At 41.5% G+C, this 21,588-nt stretch overlaps 1 protein-coding gene across 4 annotated transcripts in view; it reads right to left on the bottom strand.

The window, feature by feature from the left end:
• The window catches only part of agap3 (ArfGAP with GTPase domain, ankyrin repeat and PH domain 3), a 139,138-nt gene that overhangs the window by 66,544 nt on the left and 51,006 nt on the right, over nt 1-21,588 (bottom strand). For 2 of the 4 annotated variants that reach the window (XM_058069016.2, XM_078791526.1), the window contains exons 2-3: nt 4,007-4,065; nt 830-917 (exon numbers count right to left, since the gene is read on the bottom strand). In XM_058069016.2, the coding sequence (XP_057924999.1) occupies nt 830-917; nt 4,007-4,065 (147 nt within the window). Of the gene's footprint in view, nt 1-829; nt 918-4,006; nt 4,066-13,190; nt 15,841-17,960; nt 19,040-21,588 lie in introns of those variants that run through there. The other 2 variants (XM_058069017.2, XM_058069015.2) reach the window with 2 other exon arrangements.

The following is a 21,588-nucleotide window of genomic DNA, read 5'->3' as shown; positions in this document are numbered from 1 at the left end:
ACACTCATCACTAGATGTCAGTAATGCTACTTCAATGTTCAATCAGACACAGAAGGACCGGACTTGATCGCTGGTACAACAGACATTTATTTAAATTATCGGCCGTAACCCACACCTAGCTAAAACGCAACCCTAACACCACTTCCTGTCTGCCCGCCACTCCGCTCCCCTAGGGAACACATTTATAGCAATATACACTAACACAAGTTTTATTTGTCTTAAATGGCTTATGTTTTTTATATTGGGTAATATGTGTAAAGATGACTATCGGGGTGTTATTTAATATATAGACAGCTCTAAATAGGATTTTAAAGATTATTAGACGGTAAGATTATCATTAATATATATTTTTTCCGAGGGCCGCACTGTGACCTAGTGGTTAGAATGTTGACCTGTGTTTGAATCTAGCTTTGTAGAGTCTGCATGGAGTCCCCACGCGTGGGTTGTATCCGGGTAATCTTGTTTCCTCTCACATTCCAAAAATATGAATGTTATGTTAATTGGAGACTCTAAATTGCCCATAGGTATGAATGTGAGTGAATGGTTATCAATATGCGCCCTGCGATTGGCTGTCGACCAGTCCAGGGTGTACCCTGTCTCTTGCCCAAAGTGGCGGCTTCAAACTACAAATGGCCCCTCAGCCGCACTTTGGACACCACTGTTTAAAAAGATGATGAATGCTTAGTTTTGATTGACACGGCAATAGGTTAAGTTCATCACAGCATACTTTACAATATAGCTCCTATTCAGGTGGACCCAATGAAGTCTGCAGGCAGTGTAAATAACACCTAAAGCTGCTTGTTGCACGTTCTCTACGTGATTGTCTTACCTTCTGGAGACTCCTCCTGCACATAGGTGCCGGTCAAGTAGCGGTGGACTAAGGCAGACTTGCCACTGGACAGATTTCCCACGATACCCTGTAAGGCCAAAAACAAACAAGTATGATGTCCAAGTGTGTAAACAAGTATGTGATGACATCTGTCATCACATAGTCATGTCATGTCCTGTGTTTCAAATTGTTTACAATATCATTGATCATTAAAGGTGTTGCATATCAAATATTATATCCTTTCAGTGCAAAAAAAACCCCATAAGTAATAACAATGAATTTGTCACTAAATACAACCAATAATGTACACCGTACACTATGTTTATGGTAAGCCTCTATTAGATTATTAGTGTATTTTCCACCAGTGTCATGTTTGTTTTGTAATTTCTTCACAGCAGGGGGAGCTACAGAGTTGGCAAACAACTACCTAATCATTACTGTACATGTTTAGCTGATGCACAGTACACAAATATACATACGACATCTCGTTATGTTTTGTACTTATGCTAGTTTGCGTGTAGTCATTGCCATTTTAATCACCGGCAAAGCCCGATAAACTTTTTGTAGTTGCAATTAATGGCATATCTCACTAAATGCAAGCCCACAATTTTTTTTTATTGCTGTAAAATGAAAGGCAGCTGCAGCCTCCGGGGAAGAAGCATCAAACTCAACAATCTTCAGCTCAGCTTGGCGCACAGTGGGATATAAAGGAAAGTACACGTGTTTGTTTAAGGCTTTTTTTGCAGGCTGGCTGAGGTTGAAACACTACCAGGAAAGTCACTTTGCATACATTTGATTGGTTGCAGGCTTTGCAGCAGTTTCCTTTTGCTAGTGTGAGCCTTTGGTGGGTGGGGGTGGTCCTTGTGAAGCCAGCAAGTCGAGTAAGAAGAAAGGTGGGAGGGGGGTCTACGACATACCTTCCTCCTCCTCCTGCTCTTCAGTTAATTAGTGTGCTAAAGTCAGGTATGGTTCCAATTAGATGGAGGTTTGGGGCGGTGCAAGACGACATGATCACTATATGGATGCGAATAAGTTCAAAGCAAAAAATGTAGGCTGTGTGCTGTGAAAACAATGAGTCAACGCAGAATAATGACCACCGTGCCGCCTGCACGCTGGTGGTATGCCTTCACGGAAAACCAAAACGCTGCCTCAGCACGATTTCTCCCCTTTTCTAGATGTTCAAACTGTTACTGGAATACTGTGGAACCACTAAGGTTGAGCAGCATTTCTTCTGGGACACTTGGGAAGATAAATAAATCGGTTCCAGGATGAAACTGTTTCCATCATAAAATCTTTAGTAACCACAGAAACCGTTTTAAAGTGGCTCTATTATGCTTTTTCCACTTTTCTGACCTATGAATGTTGTTAGAATGTTGTATTCTGGTGTTAAACGATGCCAAAGTTTCAGATAATGAGGTTTGCGCATTTGGAAGTGAGGCCTAAAAGACGTTTGGGGTGGCTCAAAATGCTCAATTTGAAAAGGGGTGGTAAAAATGCCCCCTTGTGACATCACAAAGGTGCCCTTTGTGACATCCGTATATTATATATATTTTTTTTAATCTGTCAACGTCATTTCACACTGGATGTTTTGTGAACATGGGCCACTATGCGTGGACTAGCTGACAAACTTGCTGAAGCCCTAGGCCTTATAATAGCTAATAGCTCTACCCGAGTATTTTACACACTGGTTGTCCCGCAAAACACATTACACGTGACCGATGCTACACTACAACGCTAAAGCTACTTACCATTGAGAGACAGCTTGCAACCTGACTGTCCAGTCTGTACTTCCGGATCGGATTCGGGATTCAACACAGTATATATGTATGTTAAAAGATGACATTTTAAAAAAACAAATCACCGTTATCAACTATAGCGTTGGCGGCACAATCACAAAAGTGTTTCTATACACTCAGCAGAGTAGGCGTGTCTGGAGGCGGGCCGTGGGGTGGAATACATTAAAATAGACCATTTCTGTGCGGGTTATCTTGTGTAACTGCTCTATAAGAGTCCACAACCCAATACAAAGTGGCGAAAATTAGCATAATAGGTCCCTTTAAAGTAATATTCAAACATTTTAAACTGGTATGCAAGTGTAAAAAGAAGCTAACCATTGTATCCTCATTTTAAAAGTTAAGTTGAACTATGAATGACAAATTAGTATAATGTAGTTGTGTTGCAGATGCGCCTCATGCATGCTGATTTCTTTTGACAAGTCAGAAGTGTCAGAGAAAAAAGCATTATTTCTTTGTTGTTTGCTGAAATGATCAAAAGTGATCTTGCAGGATTTGATGAGGTCACAAATTCCATAGTGCAACTTAAGTGGCAGATTTTTCCAGAACATGTTTTCATTATTAATTTGTTCTAAAAGGTCCAAAATCCAATTAATTTAGACCAGACACCCAAGAAGATGAACAAAAAATACATTTTATAGGCCGTGTTTTTTTTTGTTCGCAGAACGATACAGAATGGGGCAAATTGACTGCAATATTCTACAAAACCGAAACAGTGTACATAAACCAAGGCCCATTTTTGCCCCTTTATTTATCAGTAAAGCACTACAATGACTACAATGACTGTGTTTTTGTTCCATTCAAAACCAACAAACTGATTTATCACTTGTTTAAAAAGAAACTGAGACCCTTTTTTGAAAAGTTTTGCAAGAAATTATTGCTTTTCTTAATTGTTTCTCCTTCTTGTCAGAGGTTTAATTCTGCCTTTGCAGCTTCATTTAACAAACCCCCACGTGGATGCAGCCAATTAGCACCACTGGAACACGGAGGAAACAGACGCATGAAAGCGTTTGAAGTCAGAAGAGTACACTGATCTGTGACACTCTCTTAAAATCTTTTTTCAGTTCATGTTTTCTCTCTTTTTGTAAAAGAATGGAAGAGGAGCGTGCTGTTATGACAGGTTGAGGGCCTCCAACGGCATGAGCTAGCTAGCTAGCTAGAGTGGAGAGTAGCATAGCACCCAGGAGGACGTGTCACTCATCCAGCACCACAACTGTCACTCATCTCGCATCACCATGGCAACACATTTCATGGACACAAACTCAACGAAAAACAGTTGAACATGAACGCAGTATGTAATGCCTAGAATATCCCAACCCCCAACAGGAAGTGTAAAACTCAAAGTGAGATGGGGAAAGGGGGAGAGGGTCTGAGGGGGACTCACCACTTTCAGCTCTGGCACAGACCGGCTCAACGTCCATTCTTGGCTGTTGACAAAAGAATCTGAAAGGAGAAAAAAAAGAAGAGGGTCAAGATGATGCCCAACATTTTATGATGCCCAAATACAAATAGAGTAGAACGCATTTACTGCATTTACTTAAAGGAAACAAATTATCTGAGAGGGGCGGCACGGCGGTCTAGTGGTTAGCGCGCAGACCTCACAGCTAGGAGACTGTGTGGAGTTTGCATGTTCTCCCCGTGCATGCGTGGGTTTTCTCCGGGTACTCTGGTTTCCTCCCACATTCCAAAAACATGCTAGGTTAATTGGCAACTCCAAATTGTCCATAGGTATGAATGTGAGTGTGAATGTTTGTTTGTCTATATGTGCCCTGTGATTGGCTAGCGACCAGTCAAGGGTGTACCCCGCCTCTCACCCGAAGACAGCTGGGATAGGCTCCAGCACCCCCGCGACCCTTGTGAGAAAAAGCGGTAGAAAATGAATGAATGAATGAATTATCCGAGAGGAGACTGAGGGCAAAGCAACAGGATGACAACAATGGTTACTACATTACAACATATTATAGCAATCCCTGAATACTGTATAAATACAAATGGAGGAGAATAAGGTTCTGCTTTATTTCATGTTAAAGAGGAGACTGAGGGCAAAGTGCAGATGACAGCAACAGTTAATCCTCATTAGGGTCGCGGGGATATGCTGTAGCCTGGTGGAGACTGTAGAGTATAATCCTGCAATAATCCACAATCTTTACACCAGGTACTAAAAATAGTACCTGTTTGCAAGTTGAAAACATCAAAGGGACATAGAGCAGTGTCAAGATGTACCATACAGTGGAATAATCATAACATTACACCCTGTACAGTAAGGATGTCATTTAACACAAAAAAATGACATAAAGCAATAAAATGTTTCCACAAAAGTTAACTACAGTACTTGGTGTGATCATCTGATGTGAATAGTTGTGACTCAGCTGATACAGCAGGCTTGTCACAAGTCAAGCATGATACAAAAGTGCAACAATTGTGACAATTAATATGCGCCAATATTACGCAATGATATCATGATGCTGACCATGTCTCGAGGAGAACACATTGGTAAAAGAAATTAGGTGGTTTAATATCAAAAACTTCTAATGCGACTTTAGTGAATACGAGAAATACCTTGCAAAACATTTCTCTACCCCCAATGCCAATTGCATCATCTTAAGTTTTGTTTTCATGCCTGCAGAGTGGAGTTTTGCAATCAGGCGCTCACTTGTGTACATTCGTGAAGCACCTGCACTCGTAAGCACATTGTAGCCTCATCGTCATCCTCTGAGCGGCTTTCCCAGAGAGGCAGATGAGGCTGCGTAAGAGATGCCCTAATGCCCTTCATGGTGGTTAAAAACAAGCATCATCAGGCTTGATTTAACTCGTTTCCACTTTCCAAGTGACAACTTAATTACCAGAGTGAACTAACAAGAAGTTGAGTGTTTCCCCGCCACAGAGATGAAGGGGAATGTTATGTGTCATAACAACTATTAGAGCAAAGAGCACCTTCACGGTTTGGATCTTAACTTTGTCACCAAGGGAAGTAATTCAGGGGGGGTTAAAACACTCCAAAATGTGTGCAATGCCAGGAAATACAGCAATACCAATACAGACCACTATATGGGTCTGTCCAAGCCTGCAAAGGCTAAATTTCATGCAATGAGTAATATTTTTTTATTAATTCATTATAAGTGTTATTATTATAAAACTGTTCTACGTATATAATTGTTGTATTGAATTGTTTAAATCATCATTTAAGCAAGTTATTGATTCTCAAACTTACAGTGGAACCTCGGTTAATTAACAAGAAAAAACAAGGTGCCAATATAATAAAAATAAAGCTTTTTTCAAAAATAAATATTATTATATTACGTAATTTGCACAGTCCCATACAGTCCCATACAGTCAATGATGAGCACCATATACTAGTTCCTTTTCATGTAGTGTACATAAAAAACACTCCAGCATCGAATCACTCACAACACAAATGGTCACCCCCCACAACTTCCCACGGCAAGTCTCACAGAGGAGGTCTTTCCCGTGCACGGAGAGTGGTATTTACACAGCGCGCCTCACTTTAACATCCTCTCTAGATTTATACAGACAGAAAATGATGCCTGCCTGGTTTGAATACCTCCTCCACACTGTCGACTACCCGGAGAAAACCCGGGGAGAACATGCAAACTCTACACAAAGATGGCCGAGGGTGGAATTGAACTCTGTCTCCTAGCTGTGAGGTCTGCGCGCTAACCACTACACCGCCATGCAGCCCTACATAACATTTTCTTATATATATTTCTTAAACTAATAATAGGAATGCGTTATTAATTAATATATTTTTGAGAAACCATAAAGAAGAAGAAAAAATCCAGTTGACTAGGTGAAATGTTTTTGAGTGAAAGACTCTGTGGGAACCAGCAGTAGAAACACACTCAATAATACTGCAGCCATGCTGCAGTGAATCAATAATATGCCTGTAAATGACATTTGTGGTGCCTCCATGGGTTGTAGTCCACATGCTAGAATACATTTAATACAGGTAAAAGCTAAAAAGTTAAAAGTTATAGAATAACACAAATGCTCAATGACTAATGGACAATTAGTTGCCAAGTCTCACCTATGACCCTTCAAAGACATTTTGCTTGATGGAGGCCATGTTTTTAAATCAATCTGGCCCAAATTGTACAAATATATGCTTGTCATTCTCCTAAAGTTATAGTGGGTGTTTGTAGGGCACATTGAGCTATGTGAGAAATTTAAAGTCAATTTGACTTACGTGGTTTAATAATGGTGCATCCATGCTGGGTATTTGTCTGAAAATTACAACAACGGACAACACAGTACAGGTGCATGTTGTGGCAAATTATTGCCCTGCTGTGTGTTGCAGTTCACAAGGAATAGTTTGCACAAAGAAATAAATACTGTACGGTAGGGGTTTAATATCATCCGTGCGCCCCACTGAACGGGCACGAATAATCAACGTATGCCAAATAAAAAAAAACCCACACATTGATTACCTTTTAAGCAATGTTAGATCGATATATGTCGTCCTGAATGGAAACTTTGCTGCACACAGATCGATGAAGTTGGATCATAGGAATTTACACTAAATTGATGCATCAATGTATTGATGAATCGCTCCACCCCTACTGTGTGGTCATGGGTATAAAAGAAGAGTTGCCTCTGCATGTCGCATACAGGAAAGGGAAACCCATACACAAAATGGTGCAGTACTGTTTTTCTCAGCTTAAGCATAACCACAACACATTTCTACTGTATATCACAAAGATGCCTAACTGGTGCCGACCTTGCAGCGGCTATAGTGCAATCCTGCATAAAAAGCCCTAATTGAATCCATGTGCTCCATTTACGTCACCCTTAAAGAATGAGCATCCCCAAATGACTGTGTCCTACTATGCCGAGGGTTGGCGATCCTCTGCGTTTGTGATGCCTTGATAGGACACCAGCGTCTTTGTCTACAAGAGAGAAAAGCACGCTTTGCCTGCTTGTTTGCCTGCTTTTTCACTTCACTGCTCATGTCGACTCGGATCAAAATGACCAGTCAGACTCCGAGTGGATTATATTTGCAGAAGAAAAATGCAAAACAAGCAGAAATTCAGATGCATGGTGGTTTTTCTAAAAGAGATGGGGGGATGAGAGCTTGTTTGGGAGCAGCTTGGAAATCCATAGTACCACTAAGCGATTTTTCCAACCAGACTTTTCCACTTTAAATTATAGAGGAGGAGTTTAGCTAGCAATTACTTCTACTTTCCTCGGTTGGATATCAAGTGATGTTCTCCTGTTGGACCATACAAGTACAGCATCTTGACCTTGAACTTTTACAACTTTTTACCATTGAAAAACTTTAAACAATTACACTTGATATTCAGTGTTTAGCCCTCTGGAGCCTTCTTAGAGAGGCCCAAATCAACTGATTATCCGATAAAGTACAAAAAAAACAGAAAAATGAATAAACTCTGCTTTGGTTCCGATTTTCTACAAGAAAAGCTCTAATAAAATATTTCACTGTTCTCAAATATCTTACTTTTTATTTTTCTACACAAAATAAGATCAAGAATAAAGAAAATCAATCAATCAGTAATAAATAAATATAATAATAATAAAACGGCAAATAATAAAAAAACACATATAGTTGGTGGGTAGACAAATGATTTTTTTCAGATTAAAATGAACAAAGCATTATTAGAGCCCTGTAGACATGACAAAACACGACTATAGTCACATTTATACTTTTTTTTATTTACAACATATTGCGCAACTGCAGGGTCTTGAGACACATGCTAACTCACAAACTAGAGGGCTAGCGACCTAAACGGTAGCCTCCAAGTTATTTCCTTTAAACTTAAAAAGCAAAAACTTACCACTTCCACACGGATAGGGAGGATAACTATTAACAGTTATTTAACCTTTAACATGAACATTAATCAAACGTAATATTTTTTCCCGGGTACATGATACCATACAGCATCCATATCAAACTTGTGCGGGCCTGCATTAACATTAAACTTTCATACCAAGGCGGGGGCCTCAAACTAGTGTCCTGCGGGCCACATTTGGCCGCGGGCCGTGTGTTTGAGACCCCTGTTGTAGAAACTCCAGGAGCTTATCTTTATCTTTACCCATAGGAACCAATATTTTTTCTCAAGATCCTGCAAAATGGTCTTCATGCATTTTCCTGTTCTTCCCATAGAAGCAATTTACGGAGCTGTTATCGCTGTTAGGACGAGCACCAAAACACCAAACCTGTTATCTGAGGAGCTCAGAGATAAACACAAACATCTCTACAACGAGGTGGCCTGCCTGTGCTCGCAGACAGCTGCAGAGAACCTGATAGCTTCCGCTTAAATAAACTAGACATGCTGGCTCAAATAGGCTTCCTATTCCTAATGTTAGACTTGCAAATAGGAGTCTGGCGGTACAATGCCCCTCGCTGATTGAATCAATTTGCGAGGTGTGAGAGGATTACACTCTGATTTAGCTCCTGTGTCCTTCTACCTTAAGCAACTACTGAACAAACTGGTGGAAGACGTGATAGAAGAGCATAAAAAGGAATAGAGAGAGTAAAGATACGTGGGAACAAGCTGAGATATACAGTACAGTACTCAAAATATGAGATATATTCAATTTACATCTCCCTCTGCTCATGCAGAAGGTGAAAGGACATTGCTGCAGCTTGTTGCAATCTCCCGAAAGTAATAACTTGCCTGCAGTTTGCCTCACGGCAACTAGATTGAATATTGTAGCTTATATTGTTACAGAACACAACAAAGACAAATCACATTCCAAATAGGAAATGACCTGCCATCCTCGTGAGGATAAGCGGCATAGAAAATGGATGGATAGATGGAACTAGGGAATTGTTTTAAGAAATTGTTTTCAAGTCAATACCAATAACGCCCTGTTTCTCAAGATCAATACTGATACCGTGATGTAGTGGTTAGCGTTCTGGACTTTGGAGCGGACGCCTGGGGTTCGAATCTCCACTAATAAGCATCATGTGTATTAATCAGGAAGGGCATCAGGAATATAAAAGGATCAAGCCAACATCAGTATGCAGACCATAAACTCCGAAAGGAAAAAGATGAAAGAAACAAACAAATTATTAACAAAACATAGTGGCGGCTCAGAAGTTATTATACTATTTTACAAGCCCAATAGTCTAAATGATGTGTTAAAATGGCACTGGAATGTATCACACATTAACTCACATACTGTAGCTAGGCTAGAATTGCTAATGTTTGCGTCCTCCCGTCCCACTTCTTAATGCAAGGGTGAGCAAACTACGGCCCAGGGGCCACATGCGGCCCACCAAGCGCTTGAATCCGGCCCGCCAGTTGCTTTCGAAGTATTTCAACTTTTAACATACAAACTGGTAACATGACTTGCAAGTCGGATGTCTTATTTAGTTTACAAAATAATAATAATAAATTAAATGACATAGTTTGATATGGGCGGCACGGCGGTCGAGTGGTTAGCGCGCAGACCTCACAGCTAGGAGACCAATGTGATGAGAACCACAGAACGGATATGGCTCAATAAATTATTATAAGAAGTTTAATGCTAGGTGAAGAAACTTACCTAATTGTATATGACGGTAAAAGTTACAATATGCATTGTTATATATTCAGTCATTGTTTCATATCCGGGCGGCACGGCGGTCTAGTGGTTAGTGCGCAGACCTCACAGCTAGGAGACTAGGGTTCAATTCCACTCTCGGCCATCTCTGTGTGGAGTTTGCATGTTCTCCCCGTGCATGCGTGGGTTTTCTCCGGGTACTCCGGTTTCCTCCCACATTCCAAAAACATACTAGGTTAATTGGCGACTCCAAATTGTCCATAGGTATGAATGTGAGTGTGAATGGTTGTTTGTCTATATGTGCCCTGTGATTGGCTGGCGACCAGTCCGGGGTGTACCCCGCCTCTCGCCCAAAGACAGCTGGGATAGGCTCCAGCACCCCCGCAACCCTCGTGAGGAAAAAGCGGTAGAAAATTAATGAAGAAGAATTAATGAAGAAGAATATGGTCTGATGTTTAAAGTGCTCCTGAAAAAAGGGACATGAGAACAACAGCTGATAGTATAACACTTTTACACATAAAATTAGACAAATAATTCAAAACTATAAGCATAAAATAGTGTGTGTGTATGTGTTAAATATATGTTCTGGCCCCCAGGACAATTTTGCTCAGTCAATGCAGCCCATGAGTTAAAATATTTGCCCACCCCTGCCTTAATGCAATGTTGCTTTGCACGATATATGGCTATTACGTTGATCAAGCACAGAGTTACAGTTTACATGTACATAAGATGCACAATAGCACTTCTTGAGACAGGCATGGACAAACACATTTGCATGTGTGTTAGAAGTATGGCCTACTAAACGTACTTTCTGTTTACATGAAAAAAGAAGGCTATATTTTGGCCGGACTATTGTGGGACCTCTAAGACTGTGTGGGGCCTTCACATGAGCTAAAGATCCATTCCTGTTCCTGGTATGTCCACCAACACCTCCACTCCCCCTTCTCCTATCTCTGCACACTGATCACTCATGCATGCATCCACAAAACAAAGTCGCTTTGTTCGTGCGCAGGTGGGGGGGTGGGCACAGTCGGAACACCTCAAAAATCTCTCAACACCCTACCCCCCTCCTAAACCGTACAGAGAAACAAAGGTACACGGGGTCGTCATCGAGAAACACTTCAACCGAGGTTCGTGTGTGTTTAGTTGTCAGGGGGATAGTTGGGCGGGAGGGGGGGTGGGGGTTTGAGGCTTTCAGCATTCTGGATCTAATTAGGCAGCGAGCACTTTAGGCAGGTAGCGACAAGCAGCGAGTCCCACCCAAGGGCAGTGAGCGCTCGGCTTTGCTTCCTTGGCACACCTACATTCCTGATGCCTGACTGACTTGTACTGGGATTAATGGACAAAAAAACGGGACTAGGTGAGACTGGCTGAGATGTATCCTTGGTAATCCAGGGGAAAACAAAACAAGCAGTAAGGCTGACCTTAGGACAGCGTTTGGAGCGTGGTGTCAGCGTTCGAGGGTCAAAGTATTATGCTTAACGTGCAACCACACAGTTTATAATTGCTTGTTTTTATTGTAGCTACCACCCGCCTATTTTTTTTTTTTTTTTAAAGCTCAAACTGAAAGAGGTTTTCCTACTAGATGTTTTAAAACATTTGGAGTCAAGCTGAAGATATTGAAGTGTGTTTTTTTTTGTAATAGAGATAAGATCCAATCATCAATCAATTAGCTGATAATCAACTAATCAAAATTGTCCATAGGTATGAATGTGAGTGTGAATGGTTGTTTGTCTATATGTGCCCTGTGATTGGCTGACAACCAGTCCAGGGTGTACCCCGCCTCTCGCCCAAAGACAGTTGGGATAGGCTCCAGCATGCCTGTGACCCTCGTGAGGATAAGCGGTATAGAAAATGGATGGATAATTCAGCATGAATAATTCAGTATTGACTAGTTTGATGTCAGCTTTTTGAAGAACAGGAGGTTGATCCAAACAATGGCAATCAATTACATTATTTTATTCAATATAGCACAATATAGCATAAAAACAGGAGTTCAGACATTGACCAGTCCAGTTATTTTATGCTGTGTTGTTTGTTTCATCCCTTTTAAATATATTTGGCAAGAAGTCAAATGTTTGGACACACCTTGTTATGCAATGGCATGAGAAAGTGTGAGTCTAAACTTTAGACTGGTAATGTACAGTATCTGCTGGTTGAAGTATGAATTTCTGGGGGGGACCATGAAAAAAAATAAACACAATCTCTGTGTTAAAGATGATCAAAATTACCATAGAGTATCAAAGCAAACTATTTAAAACACGTTTCAAATGTTGGTGTGTGCTGCAACTGAATGCAACACCGGCATGAATGCAGGTGTTTGGAACAGTTGCAGGAAAGCAAATCCAATCCAATTAAAAACATAAATGACTTTTAAATTAATATTATAGTCTACCCCTATTGTTTAATGTATTATACATGTTTGGATGCACCTTGTTATTCAATGGCATGAGAAACTGTGTGTCTAAACCTTCAACTTTGTATGACTGCCTACTAAATTCTGTGAGGAAAGTCGATTCCAAGCAACTTAAACCACTGTTAAGAGTTAATCTTTATGCCACAGAGCTTAAGTGTCCTCTTCCTCGGGCCGCAGCCATCTCAATTTAGCCACGCCGGCCTGCCAAAAGCATCCCTAATACAGCACACTGACTGTTTTAATGCTTGCTGCTTTGCGCTGTGAGTCCGAAAGGCCAACTAGAAAGCATTATGGAAACTGCTCTATTCTTTGGTAACAACAGCGAGCTAGACCTCTACATAATAGATCCATGATGGTGTAAATCCATTTAGTTTGCCGTTGATACAACTAGAGAAACTCAATGTGAAGAAAAATAGGTATTTTGCACAGAATGCATTGAAGACATTGAAACAAATGGCCCCAAAATAGAAATTCCTCAAGCTACTCCACATGTTTTTGAATGCCATCCAAACCCCAAATTCCCCATGTGTTTTTCATTTGCCTGCCCACTGAAAAAAAAGTGCACTTGAGTGTATTTCTTTACAGCGCCTGGGTAGAGACAGAAAGTCAGCAATCTTGCACGTCTTACCTTGACCTTTATGGGACTCGCTGTCAGCCAGTGTCTCTATGGCGACGGACAGTGACTTACTATTCCGAATCAGCACATGTTGGCCTGAGTCTTTCCCTTTACATTTGCCGCTGCCTGGCTGCTCTTTCCTCCTGAAGCGGTTAGCAATGAGCTGCCATAAGCTGGGCTCCTCCTCAGCTGGTTTAGCTAGTTTTGCTGGGCACAGGGGGACCTGCATGACCTTGACCTTGCCCTGGCTGTGGTACTGGATGTACTGCATGCCCCCCGTGTCTTCTATTTGCTCCACAAAAGATGGCAGCGTTCTCCCTGTGAGGTATGAGAAGGGCTGAGGAGGCATTGTTTTGGTTTGAGAGCTTTCCTTCGAATCCCGCTCAGACCCTGGAGTAACTTTGTCTCGGGGCCGAGATCTCCGGATGCGCATACTGAGGCTCCGTCTCAATGAGCTCAGTGTACTTTTTGGAGCATCGGATTTGATCTTAGGAGATGATTTAGCACAGTTGGCACCGTCGCTGTCCTTGTTTTTCTCCTGAGCGCTTTTACCAAATAACCTCCAACGGAAAGCTCCTTTAAGGAAGTTTCCGGCATCAAGGCCTGCGTGGTTACTGCTCTGCTGCCTGCTCATGTCATCATCAGAGGACCTTTTCCTCAGTTCCAGCACGGTCATGCTAAGAGGCCTGGTCTTCACGCTTCTGTGGCCAACTCTGGGGATCACCTCTGCAGGAACTGGGACTCGCTGAACCACAACAGGATTTAGACCATCTACAGCCCTCAACTCAGCTTTCCTGCTTCTGTACAGCTGGCTGCCCTCCACAACGCCTGTCCTTTTCAGGTAGTTTTGGTTCCGCTGCTCCACAAGGATTGGGCCGGGTCCTGCCAGCATGCACACACTTCTCGGCCTCCGGAGGCGTTCGGGTTGAGCGTCTCTTTGCTGCTCCGATGGTTCATCATACATGTTCATAATCCTCCTGTCCAGCAAGGCTTCATCCTGACAGGACCTCCGCACCATAGCCCGAGGCAGTGTGTGTCCTGTAAGAGCACCATGGCCGCCAAAGACCAGTCCTCTGGCATGAACGTTGATGTGGTACGGCTGCGAGGCCGCAATGCATTCTTGCTGGGTGTCTTTACTTTGCTCTGAAGAGCTACCTGAGTTCTTAGAAGGCCGTCTCATGAATGCGTCAATCCTCATTTTCATCTCCACCTCCTCCTCCTCCTCCTCATTCTCCTCTACTACCACCTCCTGGTGTAGACTCCCAGCTTTTAGAGATGGCCACCTGTCCTCCTCCTGTGGCGCCCTGCAAAGGACAGGACTGTTCTCCATTGGAGTGATTATCTCTTCTCCTGGTTGGCAGCCATCCACCGGGGTTTGTGTGACCTGGCCCATTCCCAGCTCGGACACCGGAGCATTCCCATGCGTTTCCTTCAGGGTCACGGAGATGTGGTATGTGGTTTGATGCCCAGCGGTAGCGTCCACTGTTCCACTGCTGAGGAATAGCATGGCACTTTGTCCAAAAAAATTATCATGAAAAGACAAAAGGACTCACATGCTCCCAGGAGATTCTGCTCAAGTCCTTAAATTGTACACCAAAATTCCTATGCCAGGCATAATCCTTCACCTTTGACATGAGAGCAAACTTCAAACAAGTCCAAGCAGAGCCTCGCACCCCATCTGCATCATTTGCGCAAGCACTCAGGACTGAATCGCTGTGTCCCAAACATACTTTGTCCTGTAAAGTGGAGAAGGAACCCAGACGGGCACATAACTCCACAGTTTGCCAAAGTCATGACTGAAAAAAGTTACAAACTTGACTCATCCCCTCCCTCTTGGGGCAAGTTGTGAACTGGGAGCAGCTCTTGTTGCTGGCTGCTGCAGACAAGCCCCTTTAATCTCTGAGCTGAAGGAGTGTGCGTCTGAACTTCCAAGCAAGCTATCCAACCCCCGGGAACACATGGAAAACAAGGAGTGGACCTTGCAGGCATTGCACAAGCCCCACAGACATCCTCTGAGCTACCCTGCTCTACTCCGGCAGCCATTGGAGACACAAATAGACCACATGGGATTGGGAGCTGATTACGCACTGCCGAAATCAACAAGGGTTACAATCTTCGTCAGGAATGAAAGGACCATTATTCTGTCCAAATGCAAAATGGGGGCATTCCAATATAACTGCTTCAAAGGTTGCTCATGGTTGGCATTATGATCCAAGTGTCCACAAAAACTATATGTAGTCACTCCACTGCATAGCCCCCACACTGCAGGGGAACCAGCAGCTCTTTATGGTGTGGGAAACTACATGTTATTATATTTTTAAAAACATATAAATTGGCCTGTGTGGAAAATATGGTTTTCTTTGCACATTTATAGTTATAGACAGTGTGGTGAGGAAATTGGTAGTAAGGCAAGTATAGTTTTGGACAGTAATAACATGTAACAGAGATGATCTATTAGTTACAACAGACACCAAGGACATTCTTGTTTCTACTTGGTTAGAATTGACGCACCGCCCTCTTGTGGTGGACAAGATAAATGCTGGTAAAATCACATCACCTGATTCAGGTAAAAATGTTATCTTTTTGTCAGAATAATTAAACAAGGCCAAGTCATCCGTAGAATTTAAGAACAATAATTTTTAGAAAAGTACAATGGAAAAAAATATGCAGGTGCGTTTTGAAATGTGTATTGTTCCACAAATTGATGCTCAAAGATATTATTGTCAATGTTTCCTGAGACTAAATAAACCATTCATTCATTTTCTGTACCACTTATCCTCATTAGGATTGCGGGTATGCTGGAGCCTATCCCAGCTGTCTTCGGGCGAGAGGCAGGGTACACCCTGGACTGGTCACCAGCCAATCACAGGGCACATATAGACATGTATGCACCTATGGACAATTTGGAGTCACCAATTAACCTAGCATGTTTTTGGAATGTGGGAGGAAACCGGAGTACCCGGAGAAAACCCACACATGCACGGGGAGAACATGCAAACTCCACACAGAAATGGCTGAGCATGTCCTAGGTGTGTGGCCTGCACGCTAACTACTCGGCCACCGTGCAGCCCCAAATAAACCAATGTTATGATAATATATAACAATATTAATAATAATAAATATAATAGTACTATTATTTTTGTTTACTCGCATCAGAGCTGTTCAGCTGTCCTTTGATATTTATAATTTGTTTTTATTACGCTATATTCCGCTTTATTATGCTGTATGTTCCACTTTTGCTCATTTTTTGTTCATTTTATTTCTACAATAAAGTTTCCCAAATGGCCCCAGCGCCACACTTTGGACACTGATATGTGTTTTCTCAGGAAGGTGCGGTGCAGCTAGGCGACAGAGGATTTTAAAGCAGACTTCCAATGGCCTGCTCGGCGGATCCTTCCTCTTTGTTTGTGGCTTGTATTTAATTACCAAATGAACGCAATGAGATCTGTATTACCAAGTCTATGCAAAGTATAATAAAAATATGCCAGTGTGCCTTAAATGATGTAGATTACAGTTTTTTTATCATCTACATTTGTCAGCCCTTCTGCACCCTTTTGCCCCTAAAATCTAACCTTTCCTTGGCTTAGTTTTTGGACCAAAATGGGTGATAAAACGATGCTTGGGCACGGACCCCTAAAGTCCAGACTGTAATATTGTGAGCCAGGGGTGCCTGTTACATAATCCCAAGGCACACAAATATACATAATTGTACCATGCATCCTCACGATGACATTTGTCACTTGATTGAAATACAGGGCAGCCTGTCTGACATCATGTCGCATCTACGCAAAAGCCTCTTCTAACATTTGGGTCCCCAGGCACATATTTATGTATTCAACCATAAAAAAAACATGATTTATTAATAAATATATTTTGAAAATCCGTGATAGAGCAAAGCTGCAAAATTCAAAATGACAAGGGATGACTGTAGTGCTGTGATGCACCCTATTTTTGTTGAATGCACTTTTGCTGTAAACTACTACGATACTAAAACAGATTTGTTAAAAATACATTATTCAATGTTTGCAGGAACGCTAGAAATGCTAGAAATAAACGCTAGAAATAAAAAAAACCCTTGAAATTCATATGAAATAAGCATTCAAAGCATTCCTGGGGCCAATCTTGGTTATGTAGGTGAATAGACAAAGTTGTATTGTGCAATAAAGATTCATGCAGTAATGTAACAAATACTGCAGAAGAAAGAAAGAACATGCAATATATTATATTATTTTAGTAAAAGTAGGAAGATCATTTTGACATTTTGTAAGTTGCTCATACTAAAAAAGTGTGTGCACCCCTGGTGTGAGCACTATGTTGTACTCAAGCACACTAAACTACCTGAGCTGGAGCCTGTGCTCACTCTATTAATGAATAACAAGTGAGGTATGCAAATGTACTGAAGCAAACATTACAATAGAAATGCTCATAAGACTACAGGTTTATGTCGATGCATGAGTCCCAAAGAGGAGTAGCCATCTTATGCAAGATTAATTCAGTCATGGTAGGAAATCCGGTTTAACCATGAAACTGAAAGCTCCAAGCGCCAACAAAAAAACATTTTTGTGACTGGTGACGTTCTGAGGAATGTTATTTTTGTTTCTGTTTCATGCCAACTACAATGAGCTCCTTTGTGTGTTATCAGTAGACTCAGTGGCCTCAGTTGAAAACATTCCAAAAGTTCCAGGAAGTAGTCTTTAGGTTTCAACTGCGTCTGCACTAATGCATAAAAAGCCAGGTAATTTTGAATGAAGGGTGCATCAGTGATGTGACTTGGTGGTTTACCTGTGTCCAAGAAGTAGGGATTGGGAATGTTGTAAGGCTCGTCGTCAAGCAAGCGCTCCTTCTCGCTCCATTGGTGTCGATTGCGTCTTCGACTCCCAAAGCAGAGCAACATAATCTACATCTAATCTCAAGCGGAGCTCTCATCAACATAGCCGTAAAAATAGGCCTCTGAACGTTTGCCCATTGCTCATTTGCTTCAAAATCAAATCCAGCATGTTAACCCGTTGTTGCTTGGAAGCAACTTAGAAACCCGGTCCACATACAAATCCCAAGAATAGCTTCCTTCCGGTGATGCAGGTGTAGTCAGCAGGGTCCACACGTAATAAGAAACACTGATAGGATTAAAGTTAATCCACTCTTCTTCTCTTGTCTTTGTTTGGGTCTGCTCCAGAAAGAAATGTGCATCTAACTAAAGCATAAAAAAAGCAGGTAACACAGCTTCTCTTGTCTTCATTCTCTGTCCCACGGCCAAACATTTCTCCCCCTTGTACCTTGATAGTGGATGGGCGGGTTTTCACCAGGAACCGGGTGAGCATGTTTTGTGTTTCCTGAATTATCCTTCCAACTCTATATGCATGTTTGTGTGTCATTCCTTGCATGTTTTTGTCCTGCCAACCAATGAGGCATTGATCTATATTATTCTCTTTCCAACATAATGTCACGTTATGTTGGACATATGTTATATGTAACTCACATTCATACACACGCTAGTGGCTTCTCGCTCTAAACAAATTTATTCGGTGCAGGGGGGCGGGGCATATGGAGGGCTCACATTTCCACTACAATGATCATTAGTCATCCATTCATGCACAGCAGGAAATACTTCAGTGAGATATGACAATTTATACGAACAAACAATGCTACTAAAATGTCGCTGATTGCAATCACATGTTGTACGCATTTATCTTTAATGTCTGTTTTTCATTTTTATGTATTTTATGTTTTATGCATTTAGCATTTTTCCTTTCACTTGTCTTTTTTTTCCCATCACTAAAATGTCTCTGATTGCAATCACTACTTTTAGTCATTTGCTCATTGCAAGTAAATAACTCAAGACTGCACATTGAGTAATGATTGCTCCGTTGCATATGGGTATTCTCAGAATTTCACCAATGTAAAAAATAATAATTAGAGCTCGACCAATTTGGGATTTTTGGGGCCCATACCAATATTGGAGGATGAAAAAACTAGATTGATATATATTGTACATGAACATACATTTTTAGAATGGCCAAAATACGCTTCAACATAAAGAAGCAGATGACTACTACATTAAAATCTGGAAGTTTAAGTAGTAACACTGTCAACATAAGGACATGCTTCTATGCCACAAATGTGTTGTTTCTTTCTTCTGCTCGTGCTGGCGCCCTGGCTGACTTGCACACTGCAGATGTGGCATCTAACGCCTGTTGTCCAATGGCTCCACACCTTACTCTTACTACTTACTCGGCCTGTGAAAATACTATATATACTTATACTGCAATTTGGCAACTAGCCTACGTAGAATTTAATATTATAGTTGACCATTATAAAATAAATACAAGTAGCTGCATAGGTGATACATATGAGGTGTTTATATGTGTTCATAAAAGGCTTAGTCACAAAAATATGTGGAATGCTCTCCCTGCATACCTCAGAGCACCAGTCTGCTGACACTTTTAAAAGAGGACTTAAAACCTACCTTTTTAGTAAAACTTTTTCTTAGATGCTTGGTCTACTTGCCCCCATGTTTTTAATGCTTGTGGTTTTATTTTGCCCTCATGTTTTTAATACTTGTGTTTTCTTTTATTATTCATTTTTCCTGTGAAGCACTCTGTGATTCTGAAGAATGGAAAGTGCATTATAAATTGAATCCATTATTATTATTATTATTATTATTATTATTATTATTATTATTATTATTATAAAAACATCTTCTCGGTATCAGAAATGTTCCCTCTGCAGCCCCAGAGTATTTGTAAACAGCTCATAAACAAATGCTGAAGCAAACCAAAACATGTATAAAATTATGACAGAATACATACATGGAACATTTTCTAAATTATTTTAATAATGAAAAGGTTAACCTGCGAATGTATGAGCCCCTGTAAATCCTGCATGGAAGTATAAAGTGAAGTATATCGCTGTGTACACCTGCATGTATCTTTATTTCACTTTCACAACAGTTGCATGTGTTTTTGCTCCTTTCACAGAGATGCAACTTAGACAACATTAAAGGGGACCTGTTATGCTTTTTCCACTTTTCTGACATATAAATGTTGCTAAAATGTTGTATTCTCATGTTAAACGATGCCAAAGTTTCAGATAATGAGGTTTGCCCCGTTAAAGAAGTCAGGGATGGTTTTGAATGCTCGGTTTCAGAGAGTTGTGACATCACAGTGTTCTGACAGTAAGCACAAGCTGTAGGCCCTGTCAGGTGTAGACTCTGGAAGATCTAGCTGCTCGACAGGAGTCCACAACTCAATACAAAGGGCGGAAAATGAGCATAATAGGTCCCCTTTAAAACACTGTAGTACACACTATAAAACTTGCCTGACAGCGTGGCACTAGTGATGGGAGTATGGATTCTGTGGTATGGATATATCAATACCCACACGACTATCGATTACACTGAGACTCACCTAAATGTCTCCATGCTGTGTTAATGCCTAAGGAGAGAATGTTTTTCCCACAGACTTTGAAGGGGACTTTTGGAGACAGCAAGTGACTGTGCAATGTTTTTGGAAGTCCGACTGACGTGACGTTGCTGCAAATGTCAGCTCTCGCTGGTAAATTGCGCAATGCGTCCAAGGCACACAACTGGGAGCTTTACAACCCTCGTCATCAGTATTGGGACATGAGTCATAATGAGCCATTGAACATATGTGCAAACTACCATGATCACACACTCGTCATAGCATACAGTGCTAGTCTGCTAGCTACGGGAGGTGTCACTAACCTTATTTGCCCGTGCACACAACAGCATCATCATCTCATACCTGCTGGGCCTTATGTTCTTCATCAATAGTATGCACTGGTGTCTTTGCATAAGAGGATGCCGTTTTTTCTATATATGGTTTACCCTATTTTCCCTAAGAAATTCCCAGAGCAAGAACGCCTCTGTTATGACGGCAGACAGGTACAGCATTGTAAGCACAGAGGAGCGTCCTCACACAGTCACACGGAGCCTGACAACTTCTTTGTGACCTGAATACACACGGCAGTACAATTCCAACACCATATGCATCTCCAATTCACACGTCTTGAGTTTGTTTATCTTTCTCATTTCTTGCACGATGCATTAAGGGACATCCCCAAAATGGCTTTTTGCGTGTGTCGTGTGTCTTGTCAAATTTGTATGGATTTTTTTTACCTACCAGAAAACACCATTGACGCACCATATTGCGTCAAAAGCACAACCTCAGGTATCCACTTGCTGAGACTAGAAATAAAAATGATGCCTTCACAAATATAATAATGCTCACTTTTCATTGGCATTGTCGGGTATTAACAATGTTTATTATTGGGGTTGGCACAGCGGTCTAGTGGTTAGCGCGCAGACCTCACAGCTAGGAGACCAGGGTTCAATTCCACCCTCGGCCATCTCTTTGTGGAGTTTGCATGTTCTCCCCGTGCATGCGTGGGTTTT

Source organism: Doryrhamphus excisus, linkage group LG6, assembly GCF_037039965.1.
Source record: "Doryrhamphus excisus strain RoL-2023G ecotype Guam linkage group LG6, RoL_Dexc_Guam_v1.1, whole genome shotgun sequence".
Lineage (NCBI taxonomy): Eukaryota > Metazoa > Chordata > Actinopteri > Syngnathiformes > Syngnathidae > Doryrhamphus > Doryrhamphus excisus.
This window is presented reverse-complemented; position numbering and strand designations above follow the sequence as displayed.